Genomic DNA, 18351 nt, shown 5'->3' on the forward strand with positions numbered 1-18351 from the left:
TTTACATCCCTTAAACTTGAAAATTACAGTTCTGCATTCTCTGACATTACCTCCAGCTGGCCTACTTGCATAAGATGTTTAAGATAAACTTCCCTTTAATCTCAGTCTTAAATATGCTTATTTATATTCGGGAACACTTTGCAACCAATCAGGAACGGGGGAAAACAAGACAAAATCTGAAAAAATAACTTGAAGTTTCACAAACTCTCTGAAACACTGAGGCTTAAAACTATTTTTATGTGATGTCTTTATCACTCCCTGGATTAATCAGGAGCAATAAAACGCTGGGATTCTTTAGCGGAGGCATGTGCTGGCTTCTAGCCCCAGCTGCCCAGGCCTCCAACACCTGGAGCCACCCCCACTTACAGGCAGCTACGGAGCATCCCCACAGAAGTACACCTTCCTGATAGCCGTGTAGTTGAGTCATCACAGTGGTCACATGTACACCACAGTCTTCTTGCCACGAGAAGAAGCACTACAACATGCCATGCACACGGCATCCCTCTGGGGACAGATTAAATTCCAAAAGGCTCCAGTGGCAAAGAAAACCAGAAGGGGAAAGATGATTTGCTTTACTGTTAAGAATTATTACACTTAAAATGAAAAGGATTTCTAAAGCCATTAAGCTTCAAACAAAAAACCACAAAACCAAAACAAAAGCCATTATTAGCCTAACCTTGTGCTCCATCCCTAGGAGTCATTAGAGAATATATCATATCCCCCCGCCCTTCCTCAACCCTAACAAAACACATGGAAACCAGCTTCACTTCAGTTAGACATGCCAAAAACAGGTGGCTGCTGAATATTTGGCCACTGGCTTGAAGCAGCATTGAAATAAGACCCTGCTCTCCTTTTTACAGCTGATGTTGATGGGCAGCCATGGTAAAGACTGAGGACACAAGGCAGAGCTATGAGTTAAATACTGAAGGGGCTTTGGGTTGGCATCAGTACAGGGTAGAGGGGACTGGGTAGGTGGAGTGCCTCCCTGTGGAGTACCAGAATGTTGCTCTGGCTGAGAACTGGGTAGTGCCTGGGCACCATCACTATTTACCCATCATAATTCAAGCTGACAAAGCATGCTGTCCATCCAGAAGCCCTGCAGGAGCAAGCACTGCTGCTGGAGGGCAGTGCTGGCAGAAAACCCACAGACAGAAAAATGGGATGATACTTGGTGGATGGTATAAAAAAGATGCGCTTTCTAGAAACAGAATAGATGCATCTTTGACCATGGAGTTCCCAAGACAATGCTGGAAACTCATTTCATTACCATCATCTACTCTTCCCAGCGCATTTACCACCTCGTAACCAGTCAAAAGATTTCTCAAATCAGGCAGAATCTCACCAGGGTTTTGGAGCGAAAGGAAAAAAGAAATCATAGTCTTGTTGCATTCTAGACATCTTGGGGATTTTTCTGAGAATATAATTAAGACGAATTTAAACACTCAATCTCTATAATGGACTCAACAGATCCCCATTAAGCGATATGGGCAGGCATCCAAATTACCCTGCTGAAGCCAGCGAAATCATCTCCTCATCAAGTTTTGTTCCATTACAAAGTGTGAGATTAAATGTCCAAACATTGTGCGGGCAGTTAAAAAGCACAGGATAAGGAGAAGACAGGCAGATAACATCAAGGGATACCTGAGGATACTGGCTGGCTAACTTTTGCCAGACTTTCCTAAACAAGTTTAGGGAAGAGCAAGAGGCAACTATGTTAAGTCAAATCTGCCTTTAACAGACAGTTTTGTAGCACACAAGTTAGGGCAGAAAGATCAGTGCAGCGAGTGAAAGACAGTAAAAGCAGTACATACACTTTATTAAAAAATAACATAGAGAAGCTGCATCTAGTATTTTTTCCCTTCTAGGGGCCAGTTTTACTAATACTGGCGTCTCTGGCTATATTAGGATACAAATAGGAACTGTCATACCCAGGTTTGTATCTTGAAAACAGGTAATTTTTTTCCCTTGAATGCAGGAGCGTGTAACAGCAATTCAAGAGGAGCAGGGGGAGCCTGCGCCATATGTTGGACCCACAAACAAGCAGGTTTCCCCTTAACCTGACCTACATCTGCTGAAAGATGCTGCTGTCCCACCACAACACAGGAGTCCAACATACGTTCTGCTCAAAATTCACTCCTCAGGAAGGGCAGTGAGAGGGGACAGTCTCCAGGCAAGAGGCAAATGAATGTTCATGCTCCTTCTCCCTCCTTTCCGATTTTTACATTGCTAAGAATTGCGGTACAAAGAGTTCTAAAAACGTGTGTAAAAAGATCAAATTGCTATGAAAACGTTTCAGAACTTGTAAAATAGTCTTTGTTGCTGCTGGCTTTTTTAATAATAAAAATAGGGTTTAAAGTCTGGTCTTGCAGCAAGCAGGAATCTCTAGGGTGACACAATAAGCATTTTAGTTAATCTGACCTGCAGCACAAATCAAGAAGTAAGGTATGTTTTAAAGTCCTCCCTTATAGTGAAATGGCATTTGCAGCATGGCTGTAATCACACAAAATGAAAGGTTTTAAAATTGACCTCTCTGTTCTTTGCTCAATCCTCTACTGAGAAATATATTTCTTTTCCTGCTCACAGAAATTCTCTCTCATTTATATCTCTTATTGCACATTTCAGAAAATATGCAAAATCTATTTTTACTACTACACAGGTGACATTTTTGTGGCATTTTAATATTAAAAATTAAATTTCAACTTGCTTAAGATGACAAGAAGTACTTTAGCTATGAGATGCTGAGACTTTTTTTTTTAAAGCAATACTGCAAGTTGGTTTTAAACCCTTTCAGTTACGAAGTACATGACACGCGGTTGGTAGCATTATCAGAGCTCCAATAATTCAAGTTACACAAATCTTGCAAGATTTTCCCTAAGCACTGCAAGGAAGAATCCCTTAAACACAACTGAATAAAGGAAGAAGTATACTCTACTACAAAGTCAACTAATTCACACCAGCTAATTGTTAATGTGTACAGCAGCAGGTGGCTGTATTATCAAAGCAGGGGAAATGGAAAAGCTACCCAGGTGAATACATACTCACCTTTGAAAAAGAGTAACGAAAACCCTCATGTCTAGTCACAAAGTACCCAAAGCAGAACAGGGTATTTGGTATAAGCTGTCACAGAAGACAACACACATGAAACCTTTACTCTCTAGATCTTCAGGAATAGTTTTACCTAAATGTTACCTAAATAGATTTCTCTAAAGGTAGACACAAGAAATTAAGCATCTATATTAGCCAGGGCTCAAAGAGCAGTAACAGGTCTGAGGTTAAAGAAAAGCCCGGACATGTGGCACTTGTGCAGCACGATGCTTGCAGATGACATGCATCTCAAGAAATTCATACCACTGCCCACTTCTGCAGGAGCTTCAATATGTAAAGTACTAGGAAATAAATGAAGAGAGATTTGTTTTCTCCACTACTCAGATTTAAGTGCTAGGAATTTATGTTTAGAAAAAAAAACACCCCAAAACAGTCTTGGCAATACAACAACAAATAAATACAGCCATATGGATGTAAACGAGCTCAGAAGAAATGATGGTAAGACGTATGGGGAAGCTAAACACCACAGTTCTGGACTTGGTTATAAATAATATAAGGGAAAGACTGAAAAGCATATGTACAAGATACTGGGTTTAATATAAAGAAAAAAGGGGGGGATGTCTCCACATATGACATTGTAGGCTGAGGGAGTACGGGACAGATTAAATAAATATTTAAAGTAACAGAAGAACTGGCAGGAGAGGAAACCAGGGGAGGCTGAAGACAAGTTAATGTATGCCTAAGGGTTATGTGTGCTATCCAGCAATAAGTACATCAGGAGTAATAAAAGCACTAAAGTAGATGAACAAGAATTTGTATAAGACTTGCGGGGGGGGTGGTGGTGGTGAAGCAAGGAATATAAGCACACAAAAGAGGCAGAAGCCCCTGACTCTTTCAGCTTCCACAATCAAGAAATTAAACAAATTAATGAATATTAAAATTCAAAGTTAGTCAAAGCAACTGTGCCCAAATATTAATACTTTTTTCCATCTTGCATCAGTGAAAAAGGAACCTGAACACCCACATGGGTCTTTACTATTGCCCTTTACTGTATATTTTTAAAGAATTAAATATTGAGGTACCTTTTAAGTGGGGCCACTTAACCCACTGAATTGAATTCTCTCTCTTCTTTCTATCCATCCTTTTTTCTGACCATCTTTTTCAAAGTTTCACTGGGTTTCATTGTGTCCTTCATTTAGTGCTTTGAAAGTTTTCTGCTGCTCCCAGTCACTTCTCCCTTCATTGTCTTTGGAAAAAAGGAACTCAAATTCTTTCGTATTCTCTTTAAGCATTTTAAGGAACTTGTGATGAAAATTAAAAATAAACCTTAAAAATCTGTTTTCAATCCCAAGCCTCTTGTACTGGTTGTCATAAAGCTCAATGAGCACTACTGCCTCCAGCCTCTATCTTTCCTATACAAAATTTTCTGCCCCACAGGTTGAATGCGGCTGAATAGCAGACTTCTCATATGGGGGACATTCTCTGAGGAAAACTGACATTTGAAGGCTGCATATTTAAACATTTATCATCCTCTCCCCTCTTGCCTATAATGCAATTTCTCTTCTTGCAATTGCTTCCTTTCAAACTGTTTTAATTAGCCATACAATTAGTTTCAACTGACTTTTCCCTCCGTTGTAATTTAGATTTAACAGCAGAAAGGCAGAATAGCATGCACTGGTTTGATATGCATTCCTAACTTATAATAGCACTGTATGTAATACTGTAGGTTTCTTTCAGGTTTATATTCCTCATACATATTCCAGTGGCAGAACAGCCCCTACCGTGGCTGTGTCCCCAAGACCAGGTGCCTCCTCTGTCTAGAACTAAAAGGTGCAACAAGATATTTTGGAGAAAACCATAATTTTTTTCTAGTATAAACATGAAATAATCTATCCATAGGAAAAAAAAATCCCTTCAGTTGATATTTGACATTCTCCAATATATAAATAACTAGGTCCCCACAGAATTTAAGAGAAAGAGTCCAGGGTGCAATGACTTCTTGACTCCTAATTTTGCCTGTTCTTGTTAAGGATTTCCCAAGTATGGAGTGTCTATTTCCTTCCACTAGGTCTTGTTTTGTTTAACAATTATTGATGCATGTCTGTGTATTCTAGAACATTTGGAGGATGCTTTCCCCTGTGCAGTCTCATCAATTTGCCCTACTTGGAGGCCCAGAGAAGTTCATGGGTGTCTAGCATCCAGCACCAAGCTCTCTATGTGTGCTTTCAGACACAGCCCAGGCTACTTTTGTTGCAAGGCCAAGAAAAGGCTACAGCACACCACACAGCAGTATGTTCTGTAGTTTTTGTTTCAGATGCTATCGTGTGTGAGAAGACTGCTCAATGACTGACAGCAGACCTGCGTTATCATAACGGGACAGTGTCCAGCCCTTGCAAGACATTACTTTAAAACCAAGTAGTTATTCCAAACCCACGATGTTTTGAATTATTTTCAGCTGCTGTAACACTGCATATTCATTCACTCACTCTTGAGGTCTCAAAACTAAAGAGTGTTTAAGACTTATCTTCCAACTACAGGTTTCTCCACTGCATTGTGCAGTCCATCCAACACTCATTCTTGGCAAAGAGCTCTCTGGCTGTCCATTATAATCTTTTTGCTGTACTTTTAGTCCTAAAATTTCCTCTATTAGCAAGTTTCTAATCCAAGGCCATACTTTCAGATGGTTACGTGTCCATTATAGTCACTCAGAGAAACTTAGAAAAGGCTATCTGAAAATTCAAGAGGCTTAATGGAGGTTGGGGTGGGGGAGTGGCTTTTGGTTTTTGCTACATAAAAATAGTTGCTGTGGTCTCCCAGCCAGCTTGTTTTAGAGTATCTAATGCGGTATCTCAGTTGTTCTTTTCTTACACTCCTTCAAAACACCAAGAGGAATGCCACATAAACAGGGATTTGGTTCACTTTTCAGTTTGCCCAATAATCTAACACGTTACAGGATTTCCATCCCTGACTTTCTAAGATTTGTAATACACTGAATCTCTCATGATAGCTCTTTGCTATTTATAGGGCTATGCTGCAGGTAACAAAATATGTATCTGTTCAATAATCATGCTTTTTTTTTTCAAAACATGCAGAAGCAGGTAAGAAACACTACAGAATAATAAAGATAATATAAATCAGATAATTAAGCAGAAGTTCTCAGGATGTCACCGAAGGCTCATAAAAAGCCAATTGATTGCAATGAGATCTTATTTTGCTCACAGCATTTTGTTTGGTTTTTCTGAGAGGTTATGGTTAACTAGGGAGGTCTCCTTTTCCCCTGCCACAAGAGTGGTCTTAAAGAATTTGAACCATTAGCTCCAGAAGACTAAATACAGAAGCAGCACAAAAGGTGTGGGGAAAAAAGAAAACAGCTTGCAAATGTGGGTTGGAATCAGTAGAGAGAGTGGCATTCAAAGAATCAGGTTACAGTTACTTGTTATCTGAGAACGTGAAGGGAAATAAGGGAAAGAAGGCAGACACATGCAATAGAAAAAAGCTTATTTTTGAAAAACAATACTACAGAACTAAATTTCAGTCATTAATACATAGCACCCAGGAACTCACTAATATCATGCAGACTTTTTCTCAGTGTTTTTGATGGGGTGTGTTTTGTCTCTACAAAAAACACTAGGGTTTGCTATTTTCCTCCCAGTCAGTTGATGCTAAAGGTATTGAATTTTCTCAGCATCTCATCTGCTGCCGTCTTGTGATATCTGTGTCAAAATCATAACAGTAAAATGCACAAGTGCATCAGGCAGCAGGAACAAGGGACTGGGAAGACCTGCACAGTCATAACTAAACTGAGCTGCTGGAAGAGCAAGGATGGGGCAGGCAAGTCTGCTGTCCATCAGGTGCTTGCTCCACACGCGCCTTCCCCTAGTTTAAGATGCGGCTGCTCACCTTTATCCACCAATAGATGCTGGAATGTGCCACAAGGTAAGAGCAGAGATGAAGGTAGCCACTACGGAATAAGCAAAGATGCTATCAGTACAATACCTGCTCGCTCACACCAAGCAGCAGTCTTGCATGCATAATCTGAAAGGTTTGCCCAGCCTGAGTCTTAAGCTTCCTGAAGCCATACTACAAGCACACCCACTTTTGAAGATGAGAGACAGAATTACAAAAGATCAGGGTTTATATTTAAATTTACAGAACACACCGTTTAATGCTGACATTTTACAGGTCTTCTGGGATGCGCTGTTCATATGGCATGCTTGTGCATCTTTCAGTATCCTACACCTACTCAATTTAAGTAAGCTCGTTTCAGAAAAGGGATGAAGCCAGAGATAACCTATAAATACAGCTACAAGAATTGCATCAACTGAACATTTTCTTTGTAACTGGTGTATAGTTGAAAGTAGAACAAGAAATAGCAGAAAGCACCTAAAAAATGTTATGGTTTAAAAGTGCAAGCATCAGGGACAATGTGAGGACTGTATCCTCTCAGCTTGAAGTGGCAGATAAGGCTGAAAGAAAAGCAGGGGTAATTTACCTAGACTTCAGGAACACAGTTGCACAAAGAGCTAGCCCATGAGGTGAGCAAGGACAAAATTCTTCAGTGCACAAAGGAGCAGCTAGGGGCAAGCCTTGCAGCTGTCTCAGGAGGAATGTGCACTTTCTGTAGGTATTAAAATCTGCTGAAACAGGTGAAAGGGGGAAGTAAATAAAGACTTTATTCATAGCAAGCTACATAGACTAAGAACATAGGAAAGTAAATGACTTAGCGTAGGGGAAGTCTGAGGCAATAGGTCATGTAAGAAGGGATGAAAAGGTCACAGCAATTATGTACAGCCTTTTGGATAAAAGAATCCACTGCCGAGTCTCTGGATGTACTTCCAGCAATGTTAAGATGTTGCCTCCAGCTGCTGGATGACAGCACATCCTGGATTTATAAGTATTCATTGTTAGGATGCACACTCTGCGTTTTGGGAAACATTGCTTTAGAACATGCTCCAGTGCCATTACCCCACACCCTCTCCCTTCTCCTGGGGGTCACCATCAACACATAAAAAGACAGCTTTAAGGAAGGAAGACCCATATTCGTTCTTAAAGAACTTTAGGGGGATCAGATCAGACTTTCCAGTGGATACTCAACCGGAGTGGGTCTTGAATGGATCCAATTCCAGCTGACAGAGGTACCAAAATTCCCAAGTGTGGTTTCTTAGGAGCAGGCTGCACTCACGACACAAGACAGACAATGGTCTTTTCAGGCTTTCATCCCAGTATACACTCTGCTCCTGCATTAACAGTTTCAGCCTTGGTATATTTGTTGATTTTTGTTTTGCTCTTATTCCAGCTCTACTCATGTTTGCATTTTCTAGTGTAAATGTGTGCTGACCATTTATCTCCAGACTGTAAATAAAGTGCCAAAACTGACCAGCAGCATTTGGGCCCATTTCCACTCAAGCTGGAGATGGTCTCACAGGTAAGAAAGCACTCTCAGCGCAGAAGGTGGGTTTCCCATGTGGCATGTGAAGCCTGGAGAGGTTCTGGCTGCCTCATTCTCCGGAGAGCAAAGCAGCAGGACAGAGGGCAAGGCAATACCAACACAAACATCTGCATTGTCCCAAGAGGCACATATGCCTCCTTTTGGTGAAGCAGTTGGAGAATGTCACTCTGGGAGCGGCACAGTGTGGAGAAACATGCAGGGCAAGTGCGATGAAGGCTGTGTTAGTCTGGCACAAGATAAGATGCACTGAAGGAGGCGAGCTCAAGCACTTTTTTTTTTTTAAAAGATTCTATAGATTATTGTTCAGAGGAAAAGCAAAAAGAACCTGCATAAATGAATTGCTTTGCAGTGTTTTAATGAAAAGAAAGAAATTCTAGAAACAACCAAATGATGCAGAGGTAAAGCCACCTACAAAACAAGACAAATTAGCATCACCCACTGATTGTTGATCCTGGTGGCACCAGAGGCAAACTGGGAAGGGCTTTAGGGCAACTTTGTACTCACAGACGGTAAGCATGAAGAAAGAGTTATATGCAGAAAGAATTAAAATATAGATAGTAAAGCAAGTTCCTCCTCTCTCCTCTTATTTTACAAATTTCTTCTACTATGGTACAAATCCAGAGCATTGATTCTAATACTATTTTACTGGATTTCCATTTGTTTTGCCTGGGCTCCTACATTAATCCAAACAATAAGGGCCTTTAAAGCATTCATAAATAACCTGCTGCTGCTGCTGGCACCTAGGAGCCAAGTGCAGCAATGTTAAGCAACAACAAATTTCATAGTTCAAGAGGCACAGTTAAGGAAAAAGGTTGCTCAGAAAATCACTCTCATTTAGCACAAAGATCCTTAAAAATTGCATGAAATCAGTCAAGTAACTATAGAAACCAATTTCTTCAGCTCTGTATCACACATCTCACACCTCAATTGTCTTTATTATCGTCTGCTGTCAGATCCTTAATCAGAAATGTGAACAGGCTTGATGATTTATTCAGCAGGGAAAAGAATCTGTAGGTCAAGTGAAAAATTTCACACACACATACACATGCACACACATCTTCAACCTTAGGTACTTTCATTTCATTCTGTTCCCAGTAGCTCTGGGGGCAACTCCAGTGAGATCCAATATTAAGGCTCAATTAAAATAAGCTCCAATTAGTGGAGCTTTTTTCTCCCAGGCTAGAAAAGTCAGGAAATGGATATTGGGAAATGTAAAAAGTCAGCTACTGAGAGGAGGCTGCAGACATAAATGAACTTATTTGTTGATTTCTACAGTTGCTATGCAGAGGCCTCTGGGAGTAAAAGCTTAACCAGTCTAAGCTATAAACTAAAACCCCTGCAGCTAAACATGAACTGTGTGAAACAAGGGCTCCATTCCAGAACAGAAAACTGCTGGGCCCAGAAAATTAAAAGCCAGAGGCGTTTTCCATTTAAAACTAAATCCCAGTACCGCCTCCCAGCCAAAGAATTATAAGCAGTATCAGATTTACAAAACGAACAATTACCCTGGAAAAATGTAGCCTATTGTACAGTCCCAGATGCTAAATCTCAAAGTTTCTTTTTTTTTTCCTAATCCCACATTATATTCCTACCAAGTGCACTGCTGCAGTTTACAAAGGTCCGTTTCTAGACAGGACTGAAACTACAAAAATAAAATGTTAAAAAAGAGAGCTCGTAATTCATTGACCTCATTTGAAGCACTGCCCTTGCCTGTGGCAGTTCCTGTCCTTCCCCAAGGCCTCTACAAATGGTATGCAGCAGCAAAATAAACCCTGACCTAATTGCCAGGACAGGGCTGCCAACCTTCTCTCAACACACAAAGGCAAGCATGGTAACTGGAAAGTCCTACCTCTTTTGCTTTCTGCTTTAACCGCAGAGTCTCTGGATCTTCTTTACTGGAGCGGCTCTACCAAAGGAAGAGGAAAAAGATTGAATAGAAATTACTGGCATCCAAACACTGTCGTATCCGTTAAATATTTAACAAATGACAATTTTCTCTGGTGATTGAAAGATTTAGCTCCAGGGGTGAATGCCTCAATCCAGACTGGCTTCCCTCCCCCTCCACGCACATACGCGCACCCCCCTCCTCATCTGGGCCGGCTGCCTCTGCTCTAGCCTGAAGCAAGATTAAGCTGAAAATGATGCTAACACTGTCAGTCAGGTCCAGTCTAGGCATGATGTTGTTCATGTCAGCAGCAGACACTTAAAAAGGACAGGAAGTATAGGAAAGAAAGGGAGTCGTACTCGTGCAAGTACAACACGATTCTTTCAAGTCTAGATCAGGCTTCCACCCAAGGGGCTCCAGAATCCAGCTTAAAACAAAACCAAAAAAACCCAACAAACAGAAAATGATTAAGTCACGTCTCATGGAGGAACATCTACTGTTTTGTTTTGTTTTCCTTTCCTTTTTTTTTTTTCTTTTTTCTTCTTTCCTCCTGTTCTTGAGAGGAGGGAAGGGGAAAGAAAGACGGGTACTTATTCCGTACTAGCAGTGGCTCCATCAGGGGTTTGCAGATGCTAGGGTACTAGCTCCCAGGCTAACCTTCTGATCTGACTACAGAAAACACAATACATCTGGCAGGGCGGCGTGTCTCACCAGGCTCCAGCTTATACAAGCATAGTGAACCCATATTTTCAAACACAGTGCCATACACAGATACGGAGAAAGACATACCAATTTCAGAGCCAGAAACACAGTCAGGAAGGATGTCTACGGCTATGTGAATACTTTTGTTTCATTTTGACCAGCAGGAATAATCTCAAAAGAAGAGTTCACCCCACCACACATTTGAAAGAACTCCTGTCATTTTTTTAAAAGAATGTAGAAAAACTTAAATCCTTTTCTGTATAGCCTAAGCTATCCTAAACATTATGGACTTCCAGTTACAGGGTTAATGGTTACTACATTTAAAGCAGAAATAGGAGAAACCTGAATATGTTCACCAGTGTAAAGGATATCACTGCTTCCTTGGAAAGCAAGAAGTGAAGTTCTTACCTTGGCTGCTCGAAGCAATATTTCACGTTCCTCTTCATCCTTCCTCTGTTTTTCTAGGTGATCAAGCTTTTCCAGAAATCTCAGCTGTGCTCTGGTGTCACTAGATACAACGTACCTATCACTCCCCTGGAAAGAGAAGTTTGTTATAGTCAACCAGACTTTTATAGAGCTAATAAACCCAGTGGAAACAGCCTGAAAAGAACAATGCTTTTTTCAAAGCTGAAAAGTGTATGCTGTTCTAGGAAGACTTCAGGTGCTAGGTAGTCATTTACACATCTCCTCTCCGCTGAGGCATGTTTCCTGGCATCTGTGACTAGTAAGGGGTTATTGAACAAGTGACATTAGCACCATGTAGTCTATATTAGCTACAATAACAACAAAGTCTTTAGGTAAAAAGGCTAAAATTTTGTTTTAAACAGAACTTCATATCCAGTAAGCATATGTACGAGAGTCTTCTGCAAAGGTTAAGGGGGGAAGAAAAGAAAAATTATAAAGCACCAGAACATCATAATCCTTCCTCTTTAAAGAGAAAAGATGAACAAAAAATAAAATTTGGCATTTTAAGTTTCTAGTGTTTGGTGTCCAGTTTCAGCCATTTAATCCAGAATTTTAAATAAGCCTCACCTGGTATTTCCAAAAAGAGGTTTTATGGAGAAGAGGGGTGGTTTAGAACTAGTTGTAATGAATCTTGGGGGTGGGGAAGTGACATAAGTTATATAGGGTTTATTATAGCTTTAGGAATGCATATTTTTGCTTTGGTGGATTCTCTCAAGTCAGAATAGTTTATGGCAAATGTGACCTGTGGAAGTCATTTGATCCAGCCCCCTGTGCAAAACTGCGCCTGTGAATACTAACAAATAGTTCCAACAATGACTGGACATGCATGCATTGGAACAAGACCTTTTGGTCTAAAAAATAACAATAGTTTTATTTTTCACACTATTTTTGCCCTCACTGGGAAGTCTAAGTTTAGCTTTACTTTAGATAGGAAAGATGACAGAGAAAGGAATTATCTAAAACATGGACAACTGGCAATGAAAAGCTTGGTTTTACTATTCTGCTCTTCCAATTACAGGCTATTCAAGCCATGCGTTGGCCAGAGGGCATTAGGCAAAACAAGGTAGGGAGCCCATTCTAGCTGAGGCATGTCTGTGCCACCTGTTTGTACCACTCTTAAATGCACAGTCTAGAATCATCATCCTTCTCTTACTTTGTGAACTTGTCTTTCCCTGAGAAATTTATCCTTGGGCTTTTACCAGCCAAACACACTATATACTTTTAGCAACCCTCCTTTCTACCGTACCTGTCTCATACTTCAATGAAGCAACCTTGACAGAGAACTGCTCTGGAATAAGCACAGCATATTTTACAGCTATGTTTTAGGCAAGGATATATTTTAAGTATATGGACCATCGGTGGCTTCAGTTGCTAAATTTTTAGTTTTCAAACACTATACTCAGGCTCTTCTTCCCACAACCAGCCATATACTTTTAAAAGCTAGGAGGAAAGTAAAAGTCTTCTTGTGGGTCACTGTTGTCTCCCAGCCAGAATTCTCACAACCCAGCCAGAGAATGAAATCAATCCTTCTTCTGGTATTAAGGTTGGTCCTTTTCAGTGAGCCATCACATTGTCATGTATCACCAACTGTGGCTCACATCACACCATGTGTTGCAACTGAGGAGATTTTCTTTCCCAGATTCTGTGGCTCTGCAAAAATGTCCAAGCCTTTCCACCCCTCTTCTGTTACTGCTCAAGATTTTTTTTACTGCTCCCCGCAAAGCATATGCTCAGTACATTAGTACAATTTGTTTTGAAGTAGCAGTTTATAATAGTACACCACCATGCTGCAATCTTTTTAAAGGGACAAAGAAGAAAGCCATATTATCAGAAGATTTTATCCAAAGTTTGAAAGTGTTTTGCTTTGGAGAGCTCAAAGTCAGAGTTAGATAGGTTTTTCAAGTCAAATCTAATCCTGTGCCAATTAGGAATGCAAGCCTCTCAACCCGAAGCACCCCAATGCACTACCTTGCACTTATATGGGACAAGAAACGGGTGCATCCATAGCAGTATTTCAGCTCATCATCAACTGTTTTAAAATACCTTATTTCAGGTCTTTTTAGAAGAGGAACACCTGCAATTATATTTTGTCCTACTGAAACTTGTTCTCCATGATCATTTAGCACTGAACTGCTTAGACAGAAAATATTATATTGTGTGCCTGTTCATAACATGTAGCCATTACTGTAATGAAAAGGCAAGTTGGATTCAGTTTTATCCATATAACAGTTTAACCTCCTCACGTAAGGCCAAAATGTCCCCAGCTACAACAGTGCAATACCAACAAAACTGTTCTGAATTACACTTGTTAACTTTAGAATTTAACTTAGTGATAAATAAAGCATATTAACCACAGAGTGTGGTTAGAGTTGTATGTGCCAAAGCTGAACTTGTATATCCGAGTTAAAAAAATCATTTTTACTTCAACTGAGCTAAATTTAACCTGGAGTTCACTTCACTATCCTGAAAGAAGCTATTGCTTTCACACAATAGCACATTAGTGCATCTACACAATCTTCTTATGAAATCCATTCCCCTGAATTTTTTTTTCCTTCAGTTGAAACGTACATACTCAAGACTTCTCCAGGGATGTGTTCTAAAGCAGAGCTAATTCCGACCAAAAATTTTTACCTTGGGTTTACACATATTTGAAACATGCAGCATTGAAGCAAAGCATTCCCAGGTATGTGTCCAGTGAGAAGAGAGCTGACAACAAATCCAGGAACAGCTATATGCCTTGTCTGCAATTTGCAACTTCCTTCCTAGATTGTCACATACCTGTAAATGAATCTGAAACCTGATTAAGGCACTGGCGGTTTAACACCAGGAATGTATTGCGTGTCCAGGGGCACAAAGTTAAAACCCACATACAGGGAAGCTGCGCTCCACTTCAGTCCACCAGGAAAGAAGTTGAAAGAATCCCACAAAGACCAGTTCTCCCATGAAATCTGAACAGTTTAAGTCATGTTAAACAGCCTTGCTGAGGACAGAGCAGGAACACAGGCAGTTGCAGAGGCTCAGCTACTGTGTGGGAGCCTATTAAGCTTTGGCTTTTATATAAGCAACCCCTAAACCAAATTAATAATAGAAAAGCTTCTGATAAGTTACTTCCGCACTCTGCAGTTTGATGGCGGTGCAGGGTGGGTAGGAGGAGGCTGACTGTTTTCACATCTAGGATTGCTCACTCCTTCACTACATTTAGAGCTGACCCCTTAAACCAATGCAGCTGCCACACCATATTGCCCTACAGATAGTGCAGTTTAGGGTTGCGGTGTTTCACTGCTACTGCACATGGGGAAAATGTTTTCATGGAGCAATGTTTATAGCACAGCACCATACCATGCCTCTCGAAGCCATGTGCTCAAGGGCTCCAAACATAGGAGCATGGCAGTCATCTCATGGTGTACTGAATCTACCCATACCAAAAATGTTTTATTACCATTGTACTGTTTAGTTGCCATTATTAATTCTGGTCTTGGGTATCATATTATGTCACACGCATATTCTTATACCTCAGCAGTTCTCCAGATTACAGGAGGGAAGCAGCCAAGGAACCAAACCAGCTAGCTAATTGCCTTTATGGTCTTACCAAGGCCCTACAAAGGCACTGCGACAAGAGTCACAGCACAGACAGCAGTTTACAAAATTCTGAAAGGCTGTTCCTACTTCAGGTAAAGAGATCACCGTGATGGTTTTACCTTAATTAAGTTAGTAACTTCCAGTTGTATAATCTTTTTTCTCAAGTTTAGAAAAAAAGGGCGGAAGTTGACAAGTCTACATGGCGCCACGGTGTGCAGCTTTTATCCTGCCAACTCTCTCTGCACGACTAGCCATCAGATGTAAGCTGCTAGGCATGAGCTGAGCGAACTGGGAAGAAGAGTTTCCTGAATATGATCCCATGAATTATTGGCTTTTGACACCAACTTCTACCCTAACAATAGATACCTTTGTTTCACCACCCCTATCCCTATTACTGTCCGTCTTTTTGTAATTAAGATAGGCCAATACAAAGCCTTACAGGGCAACTACCCAGTCCTCTCGGAAAGGCTCTGGATAAATCTCCAAAATACATGGAGCCCACATCACACACTGGCACCTACTGATAGCCTAGAGGGAAAAGAGGACCGGGGCAAGCACTGGGGGAGACTGAATACAGGGCTGTGTAAATACATCTATAAATACATAACAGGGCTCCAAACCCCTGTAGTGTTCTGTTCGTGAACTTAGATTTCTGAAAGCCTGTCAGCATCTCTCACAATAGTATTACTCAAACACAATCCTGTAGGACACTCCCTCTGCAGTGTAACACCATCTTCCTAACAGAAGAGGGTACCTGTGCCTCTAGGATTACAATGCCCATTACTTTTTTGTTTGTTTGCTTCTGAGAAAAGAGGAAAAGAAAGCAGTCTTATCATTGTTTCTGGCAATTCAATCAGAAAAAAATCCATTGGTTTTTCTATTGCTTCAGTTCAATGAGAAAGAAATCAGCCCTATCAAGCCCACTGTCCAAAAACATTTCATTATGTCCTTGGTGTCTGTAAGACACTACGGCCTACTGGTTTACTCAGGACTTAAGATTCCACCTCACTTTTGCTCATGAGCTCTATTGGATCTCCCACTTTGGAGAAACAATACAGAACACGTGCAGATTTCTAAAGACTTCTCATAAAAAGCTTTATACTTTTTCAGTATTGATTTTTTTTTTTGTACTGCATTTTCTTCTGGCAAGGAACGGCATACTCCAACTGCTCCAGATATCACTGTGAACACTTGGAAGTTTCCACATAGTTCCTGCTCTTTATTATTGCTCTTTCAGTGCTTAAAAGCCTATAAAAAGTGTTTGGTACAAAAATAACTCCTATACTATCAGTTCGTTGCTCTTGTTAAATGTCATTAAGTATAATGCTCCTGAAGAAAAAAAAAAACCAAACAAAAAAAAACCCCAAAACCATCAACCAAAACCCCCCAAAAACCCCTCAAAATCAAAAACTTAGTTGACAGATTCATCACCTTCTAACTTCCAAATATTTTTCTAAAACAGCTTGATACTGAAAAAAGTAATGACTAATATCTTATTATTGAATGATAACAACAACAAAAAGCCTTGAAGAGCTATTTTGTCCGCTAGTAAGTTATTGCTTACTATTTGTACCATACAAGCATCTTAAGGGATACTGGCTCACTTGAACCCAATATACTTTATATTGAATGGAGCTAACACAAGAGGGAGAGGAAGGAATCTTAAGTAGCACTGGTGGAAAAAAGTTCTGGAAACTTTATGATCAAAGGTGTCCCTGCCTTCACATGGAGCACTTCCTAAAAATAAAAAACTCAGTTCAGTTTCCCAAGGCTTTTTATTGAGCCAATACTGCAGTTCCACCATCAGTAAACACAAAAAGTGAACACAAGCCCCTAAATCAACCCGACCACCAAGACCGTTCAAAAATAGCTTTAACATTTACCATGCAAGACAGATTTTTGTCTAACATCCACTGCTTCTATGGAAGAGGAGAAATGCATGCATTTACTCTTATACTGGGTTTTAAGAGCACCTCTCCAACAAGTTGAATGGAAAACATAAAGAACAGTTAGAGGCTATAAACAGTTAAAACAAAACCAGCCTTTGGTAGATACTGAAAATGCACATACTGCATATGATGTGCCTGTACTTGGAAGAGGTTTACCTTCAAGGCTGCAAAGCAGGAAAGCTTTGCTGCAAAACTTGCTTAATGATTTCCTTTACCTTGTGGGTTGATACTCTGTGCTGAGCAGCTACAGTTAGTTTTTCTAGCAGCCCTCGTAATCTCTCCTGTGTAGCATGGGAGATCAAGTTCGCAACATCAGAGTTAAGTTCCATAATGTCATGCCTTTTACCTGTGGAAGCAGAGAAAATCCATTACGTGTTTTAGTAGTAGCTGATAATTGAAATAATTAGCACAGCAGGTATTCTGTTCCCCCTGGAAGTCATACCCATTATGAATAAAGGTTTGGAGATTATGATTTTCCTGGTAAAGTCACAACTTCAAAGATCTTAGACATTACATTAATAAAACTTAGCCTGGAGCTTCAGAAAATATAGACATTGTTTCACTTAGCCTCCAGAACCACTCTCCTTGCAAGGTCATTTATAGGACAAAGTTAATAAGAACACAAATCAAGCTTCATGTTCGGGGAGGGGGAGAAGTGGTAGCTGTAGAAATTAGTGCCATATTCTGTTAATTCCAGTAATTAAAAAAATAGAGAATTACATTTTGCCCTGCTTGACACTGTGCTTGTTAACAACTCATGACATTTATTCGACAAGTGGGGATGGTTTTTGCAGCATACTCCAGGCACACGGGACCCTCTCACCTGCCTTGAACAACCAGCACAGGGCAGACAGTCCCAACCATCCCATGGCAGCAGCTCGGACAGCACACACCAAGTCCAGCCAGGGTCATCCTGCCATCACCTTCAACCTTTTCTCTCAGGCTGCTGCTGCCTCTCTGTTTCAGCAGCTGCGACTGAGGCTGGGGACAGCTCCAGGCAAAGCTCTCCTAGCCTCGCGTCCAGAGCTGGGCATCACCTCCGCAACCTTCCTGCAGCTGCAGGCTGCTGACGGGGAAGACTTCCCATGGTCGACACCATCGAGCACTCAAAGCAACTGCATCAAGACACCTGGACAGGAGCAACTTTTCTCTGGTAGGCGTGGCAGGCAGCAGTTTCACACACTTCATACGCTGTACCCATCAGAAGGGCTTTTCCTTGCCCCTCACTGCATTTAGAGCGGCTGTAATACTTTATGATGCAATATACAGCATGCCTT

At 40.7% G+C, this 18351-nt stretch overlaps 1 protein-coding gene across 2 annotated transcripts in view; it reads right to left on the reverse strand.

The window, feature by feature from the left end:
- TAF4B (TATA-box binding protein associated factor 4b) overlaps nucleotides 1–18351 on the reverse strand; it is a 75707-nt gene that overhangs the window by 15262 nt on the left and 42094 nt on the right. For both annotated transcript variants that reach the window (XM_064442830.1, XM_064442829.1), the window contains exons 11-13: nucleotides 17290–17420; nucleotides 11490–11615; nucleotides 10344–10400 (exon numbers count right to left, since the gene is read on the reverse strand). In XM_064442830.1, coding sequence (XP_064298900.1) covers nucleotides 10344–10400; nucleotides 11490–11615; nucleotides 17290–17420 — 314 coding nt within the window. The remainder of the gene's footprint in view (nucleotides 1–10343; nucleotides 10401–11489; nucleotides 11616–17289; nucleotides 17421–18351) is intronic.

The sequence above is a fragment of the Phalacrocorax carbo genome, chromosome 2 (genome assembly GCF_963921805.1).
Source record: "Phalacrocorax carbo chromosome 2, bPhaCar2.1, whole genome shotgun sequence".
NCBI classification, from domain to species: Eukaryota; Metazoa; Chordata; class Aves; order Suliformes; family Phalacrocoracidae; genus Phalacrocorax; species Phalacrocorax carbo.